Here is a 7,000-nt window from a genome sequence, read left to right on the forward strand (position 1 = left end):
TGGACAACTGGGGACAGCATTTCGGGCTCCCAGCTCAGGTCTTTGAACCTCTCCCCTTGGATATCACTATCATGGCATAGAACCATCGCCCAAGGGCCATCCTTACCTAAAAGTGGTCTCCCTTACTCCCACTCGAACATCCTCTCAGCGGGGATGAATGGGAGTAGGAGGAGGAGGAGAAGGGGAATAGGCAACAGAGAGCAAGGCTACTATAAATAGCTGTTTCGGGCACAGGCAACTCTGACAAGTGACCTCTTTTAGGCATTGGTGTGCATGCACATATGCAAAACCGTGCACTTTTAGTGGGTCACGAACCATCATCAAATTAAAATATTTATATACCTCTTCTGTACAAATTTAATAAATATGTACTAAATACACGGTCGTGGTAGTGTTGTGCAACGTTGTAGCTGCAATCATTTGGTATTTCCTTTATAATTTCCTTTATGATTGCTGCTCTCTCTAAGACTACAACGTATCACTTAAGCAGTATCCACTGTAAGTAATTTACCTCGTGAGTAAATGATCACCCAAAACAAAGTGTATCTCGTTCCGTCTCACATTTTCGTCTCGACTTTGTTTTCGTTTTCGTTTTGGTTTTCGTTTTCTTTGCCGTTTTTGGACCCAGAGTGCATTATAATACGATCCCGTCTTTGTCTTTCTCAATGATAGTGCATCCCTGTCGCACCCCCTTCTCTCTTTTCCTGTTCCTCGTCCCCCTTTTCTTTTGGAGAGCGCGAGAGATACGTCTTTGGCGGGAGTAACATGCAGTCGCTGTTTGTTGTTTTTGTGTGGTTCGTTCGTCAAGCGCTAAGAGAATATGAATAAGAATATAGATATGAATTTAAGCATGAATATGAAGCATGCCCCACGCATTCGGAGCCGCCCCAAGTGTGTCCGTGTTTGTTTGTGTTTATACGCGTTTTACTGATCGCTTGTGTGCGCTTTTTATTTCTCATTTCAGCAGTGGGGACACAGAAAGTGAATCAGCAACAACAATACGTACACCACCACCTTCACCGGAACCCACCACATCTGTAAAGGCCAACTCCAACACTCGAGTGGACCCCCAGCGGCCACTAAGGTGCCTGGAAACACTCGCCCAGAAGGCGGGCATCAGTTTCGACGAGGACTTTACCAGGAGTCCATCCCAATCGCCCAGTTCTAAGGCAGCACGTGGATCAGCCGGAACGCCATCCATCCGACGGCGCCACCCACTACTGCCGCTCAGCTGCAGATCGCCAAGCACACCCAACTCGAAGACAACCGGCCGCAAACTGGAGAAGTCACAGAGTCCAGCCCAACAGGTGGCGGCCGCCACCAATGTGCCGCTCCAGATTTCCCCCGAGCAGCTGCAGCAGTTATATGCCAACAATCCCTACGCCATTCAGGTGAAGCAAGAGTTTCCCACGCACACGACCGGCAACAGTGGAACTGAGCTAAAGCATGCGACCAACATTATGGAAGTTCAGCAGCAGTTGCAGCTGCAACAGCAGCTGTCGGAAGCCAGTGGTGGAGGAGCAGCCTCGGCCGGCGCCGGAGGAGCAGCTAGTCCAGCCAACTCGCAGCAAAGCCAGCAACAGCAGCACTCCACAGCCATCAGCACCATGTCGCCAATGCAACTGGCAGCGGCCACCGGAGGAGTGGGCGGGGATTGGACGCAGGGAAGGACGGTGCAGTTGATGCAACCATCCACCAGCTTCCTGTACCCCCAAATGATTGTGTCGGGCAATCTGTTGCATCCAGGCGGCCTCGGTCAGCAGCCCATCCAGGTGATCACCGCCGGCAAGCCCTTCCAGGGTAACGGCCCCCAGATGCTTACCACCACGACGCAGAACGCCAAGCAAATGATCGGTGGCCAAGCGGGATTCGCCGGCGGCAATTACGCCACATGTATTCCTTCGAACCACAATCAGTCGCCTCAGACGGTGCTCATCTCTCCGGTGAATGTCATCTCCCCCTCGCCACAGCAGCAGCAGAATCTACTGCAATCAATGGCCGCCGCCGCTCAGCAACAGCAACTCACCCAACAGCAGCAGCAACAGCTTAACCAGCAGCAACAGCAGCTCAACCAGCAGCAGCAACAGCAACAGCTGACAGCTGCTCTGGCCAAAGTGGGAGTGGATGCGCAGGGCAAACTGGCTCAGAAAGTGGTTCAGAAAGTGACCACCACCAGCAGCACAGTGCAGGCGGCGACGGGTCCTGGATCCACTGGGTCGACACAGACACAGCAGGTGCAGCAGGTTCAGCAACAGCAGCAGCAGACCACCCAAACTACTCAGCAGTGCGTCCAGGTTTCACAGTCGACTTTACCAGTCGGTGTAGGCGCACAGTCTGTTCAGACTGCTCAACTTTTGAACGCTGGCCAAGCGCAACAAATGCAGATCCCTTGGTTCTGGCAGAATGCGACAGGACTGCAGCCCTTTGGCTCCAACCAGATCATCCTGCGAAACCAGCCAGACGGGACACAAGGCATGTTCATTCAACAGCAACCGGCAACGCAAACTTTGCAGACCCAGCAAAACCGTAAGAATATTGTCATGCATAGATTCCGATAGATACAAAAGTTAACTATTTTTCCACAGAGATTATCCAGTGCAACGTGACGCAGACGCCCACTAAGGCACGTACCCAACTGGATGCACTTGCTCCCAAGCAGCAGCAGCAGCAGGTCGGCACTACCAACCAGACGCAGCAGCAGCAACTAGCGGTGGCTACTGCCCAGTTGCAACAACAGCAGCAGCAACTCACTGCAGCAGCTCTGCAGCGGCCAGGAGCCCCGATCATGCCCCACAATGGAACTCAAGTGCGTCCGGCCAGTTCCGTATCCACGCAGACTGCGCAAAACCAGAGCCTGCTGAAGGCCAAAATGCGCAACAAGCAGCAGCCGGTGCGCCCGGCTTTATCCACATTGAAAACCGAAATCGGTCAGGTCGCGGGCCAAAATAAGGTGGTAGGTCACCTGACCACAGTGCAGCAACAGCAACAGGCGACGAATCTCCAGCAGGTGGTCAATGCGGCGGGCAACAAGTGAGTATTGTCTATCTAAACAGACCTCGTCCCAGTACTTATTTCCGAACGTTTCCAGAATGGTTGTGATGAGCACAACGGGCACTCCCATCACACTACAGAATGGACAGACCCTTCATGCAGCCACTACGGCAGGAGTGGACAAGCAGCAACAGATACAACTAATTGAGAAACAACAGTTACAACTCCTACAGCAAATGCAACAGCAGATTGCTGCCATGCAGCAAATGCAGCGTCAACAGGTCCAGCAACCACAGCAGCCACAGGTCACTCAGCAGCAGCAAGTTAACGCCCAGCAACAGCAAGCGGTGGCGCAACAACAACAGGCAGTGGCGCAGGCGCAGCAACAGCAAAGGGAGCAGCAGCAGCAAGGTGTCCAAGCACAGGCGCAGCACCAACAGGCGCTCGCTAATGCCACTCAGCAAATCCTTCAGGTGGCGCCAAATCAGTTCATCACGTCCCACCAGCAACAGCAGCAGCAGCAACTTCACAACCAACTGATACAGCAGCAACTGCAGCAACAGGCGCAGGCACAGGTTCAAGCCCAAGTGCAGGCTCAAGCGCAACAGCAACAACAGCAGCGAGAGCAGCAACAAAACATTATTCAGCAGATTGTAGTGCATCAGTCGGCTGGAGCGACAGCCCAACAACAGCAGCAGCAAACGCATCAGCAGTCCGGTCAGTTGCAGCTTAGCAGCGTGCCCTTTTCAGTTCATCAGACATCATCGATGTCGGCGGACGATATTGCCGGAATAACATCCAGTGCCCTACAGGAGGCTCTCTCGGCCTCTGGCGCCATTTTTCAGACAACCAAGCCGGGTACTTGCAGTTCCTCTTCACTCCCAACAAGCAGTGTGGTCACAATTACCAGCCAGAGTACCACTCCTCTGGTCACCAGCAGTACGGTGGCCAGTATGCAACAGGCTCAGGCGCAAGGTACCCAGATCCACCAACATCAGCAGCTAATCAGCGCCACAATTGCCGGAGGAAATCAACAGCCGCAGCAGCAACTAGGACTACCTTCACTTACACCCACCACGCCCTCACCTACAACAAATCCCATACTGGCCATGACCTCGATGATGAATGCCACAGTGGGTCACCTATCTACTGCTCCGCCCGTGAGTGTTTCTAGCACCGCTGTCACTCCATCAACGGGACAGCTGGTAACACTAAGCAGTGCTAGTAGCGGTGGAGGAGGAGGCTTTCCATCCACGCCTACCAAGGATACTCCATCGAAAGGGCCCACCGCGACCCTGGTGCCAATTAGTTCGCCCAAGACGCCAGTATCAGGAAAGGACACCTGCACTACCCCCAAATCCTCCACTCCTGCCACTGTCAGCGCATCCGTAGAAGCCAGTAGTTCCACAAGTGAAGCCCTGTCCAATGGAGAAGCCTCGGATAGGTCTTCCACGCCTTCAAAGGGCGCTACCACTCCCACCAGCAAGCAAAGCAATGCAGTGCAGCCACCGAGTAGCACTACTCCCAGTGCCAGTGGGAAAGAAGAGCCCAAGCTGGCAACCTCCGGCAGCTTAACGTCCGCAACATCAACTTCTACCACGACGACGATCACCAATGGAATTGGAGTAGCCAAAACGACAGCCACGACCACTACTGGCTCAACCACCACAACCACCAGTTCTGGCACCTTTACCACAAGTTGTACCAGCACAACAACAACCACCACGTCGAGCATCAGTAATGGATCGAAGGATCTCCCCAAGGCGATGATTAAGCCAAACGTCCTATCTCACGTAATCGATGGTTTCATCATCCAAGAGGCCAACGAACCATTTCCCGTCACTAGACAGCGATATGCAGACAAAGACGTCAGCGATGAGCCGCCAAGTGAGTATAAACTCCTAGTACCAATTCTCATTCGCAATCTTATTGTGTCATTCCTTCCCGCAGAGAAAAAGGCAACCATGCAGGAGGACATCAAGCTAGGTGGAATGGCATCAGGTCCAGGCTCGGACATGGTTGCTTGCGAGCAGTGTGGAAAGATGGAGCACAAAGCAAAGCTCAAACGGAAGCGCTACTGCTCGCCAGGATGCTCGAGGCAGGCAAAGAACGGCATCGGAGGAGGTGGAACAGCAGAGACCAACGGCCTGGGGACAGGCGGTATAGTTGGGGTAGACGCCATGGCATTGGTGGACAGACTAGATGAAGCCATGGCCGAGGAAAAAATGCAGACAGAATCATTCCAGACAATTTCCGAGGCTTTGCCAATTCAAGCGGCTACACCGGAGGTTCCACCGATTTCAATGCCAGTGCTAGGGGCTATGTCTACATCTTCCCCACTTTCGTTGCCCCTGACATTACCCTTGCCGATTGCAATAGCTCCCACTGTGTCATTGCCAGTGATTTCAGCTGGAGTGGTTACGCCAGTTCTATCATTACCATCCTCTAATGTAAATGGAACCGATCGCCCTCCCATCAGCAGTTGGAGTGTGGAAGAAGTTAGCAATTTCATTCGAGAACTGCCGGGTTGTCAGGACTACGTGGACGACTTTATACAGCAGGAGATCGATGGCCAAGCGCTTCTGCTGCTCAAGGAGAACCATTTGGTAAACGCAATGGGCATGAAGCTGGGTCCAGCACTAAAGATTGTGGCCAAGGTGGAGTCCATTAAGGAGGTCCCGCCAGCCGATGTAAAGGATTAAAAACTTGAATCTAAAGTCAAGGTTTCAAAATGCCATTTTCTTTAGTTTTCCGCGTTTGACCTAAATGTAACAACATTTACTTCGTGAGCGAATGATCACCCAGAACAAAGAGAATCACGTTCCGACTCACCATTTCTCACTGCACGTACACCGCAATCATCAGCTGCATCCACCGAACCTTTAAAGGCCACTCCCCAGCGAGCACTCCGGTGCCTGGAACCACTGACCCTCGTGCGAGGCCCATCCAATCCAGAATCATCAACTACAAGACTCTGAGCGAGCAATCCCTGCGCTAATTAGGTGATGAAGTAGTTTTTCACGCACATGACAAAGGAAAGGGATCTGACTCTCGGTCGGCGCCGGAGCTGCAGCTAGTTGAAACACCCCGCCCATACCTCAAGATTGTGGCAAGGATAAAGTCCATAAAAGAGATTTCGCCTGTGTGCGACGAAAAGGACGCGGGGTTAGAGGGTCGCCGGCGCCACCGCCTTTGGATTCGAGCCGGACAGGCACTCTTCAGCACTCTGCCGCAGTCTGAAGATAGGAGCGGGCAGTATCCTGTGCTTCGATTTAACCACGCTCATCTGCCACGACGTTTGCGTGGAGGAGGGCCTACCTGTGGACCGGGTCCAACCAGGTCTGCCGCCCAAGCTGAATTTGATTCACTTGAAGCGGACTTTTGAACCTTTTGAACGTAATCTAAACTTAGCAAGAGGGGTGATCTCGTAGCTCAAATGACAGGCCGCCACATGTATGATAAAGCATAGACTGCCATCCCAGTCATCAATCCATCAATTTGTATAGAACATCACTATTACTCATAAGCGCTAACGTATTTATTTAAACGTTGTTAATCATTTCACAACACCCTATGCGAAGAACATGAAAAAATCATTTGAATTAGAGGTAAGCTGGGATTATATTTACGTAGTTAGTATTAAAACTTAAGCCTGAAGTAATTCCTAAGTGAAACTGAATTGAATACGACAACTAAACTTTTAATTTATTGATAAACTTAACGTCTGCAAAATGTTTGCCTTTTTTATGGCAAGGTTCCGAAAACGCAGTCGAACTTTTATAGACCGAATCAGTGGTCCGAGTTTAATTATTTTTATTTTTACAAAACCTTTTTTTTTCCTACTGCTGAAGTAAATAAAACTATCGCTGTAAAGTGAACAATGATAGTGAATATAAATCGTAGATCGAGTTTTATTGGTTCGAGGGATTAAAAATGTCCATTTCGTAACCTTCCTTGCCAAAAATGTAGATAGCTTCATCCATTTGATCACTCATATATTAAACACATG

General features: G+C 51.2%; 1 protein-coding gene across 3 annotated transcripts; it reads left to right on the top strand.

Moving 5' to 3' along the window:
- The first annotated feature begins 516 nt into the window (after positions 1–516).
- Positions 517–6,821, top strand: LOC122624159 (polyhomeotic-proximal chromatin protein-like). 3 transcript variants are annotated; one of them, XM_043803605.1, is made up of 5 exons: positions 517–794; positions 965–2,526; positions 2,586–3,030; positions 3,089–4,878; positions 4,942–6,821. In XM_043803605.1, exons 1-5 carry the CDS (start codon positions 766–768, stop codon positions 5,691–5,693), a joined length of 4,578 nt encoding a protein of 1,525 aa, XP_043659540.1. In that variant the 5' UTR covers positions 517–765; the 3' UTR covers positions 5,694–6,821. The 3 variants fall into 3 exon arrangements, with proteins under 3 accessions (XP_043659540.1, XP_043659538.1, XP_043659539.1); XM_043803603.1 differs by having other exon boundaries at positions 761–891; XM_043803604.1 differs by having other exon boundaries at positions 783–891; positions 968–2,526.
- The last annotated feature ends 179 nt before the right edge of the window (positions 6,822–7,000 follow it).

Source organism: Drosophila teissieri, chromosome X (genome assembly GCF_016746235.2).
Source record: "Drosophila teissieri strain GT53w chromosome X, Prin_Dtei_1.1, whole genome shotgun sequence".
Classification (NCBI taxonomy): domain Eukaryota; kingdom Metazoa; phylum Arthropoda; class Insecta; order Diptera; family Drosophilidae; genus Drosophila; species Drosophila teissieri.

What these genes read in the sequence shown, in the direction of transcription:
- LOC122624159 (XM_043803603.1), top strand. Translation starts at nt 821, where the DNA reads ATGAATAAGAATATAGATATGAATTTAAGCATGAATATGAAGCATGCC. An exon ending in GTCAATGCGGCGGGCAACAA is followed by an intron (nt 3,031 to 3,088) that starts GTGAGTATTGTC and finishes GAACGTTTCCAG; the next exon opens with AATGGTTGTGATGAGCACAA. An exon ending in CGTCAGCGATGAGCCGCCAA is followed by an intron (nt 4,879 to 4,941) that starts GTGAGTATAAAC and finishes TCCTTCCCGCAG; the next exon opens with AGAAAAAGGCAACCATGCAG.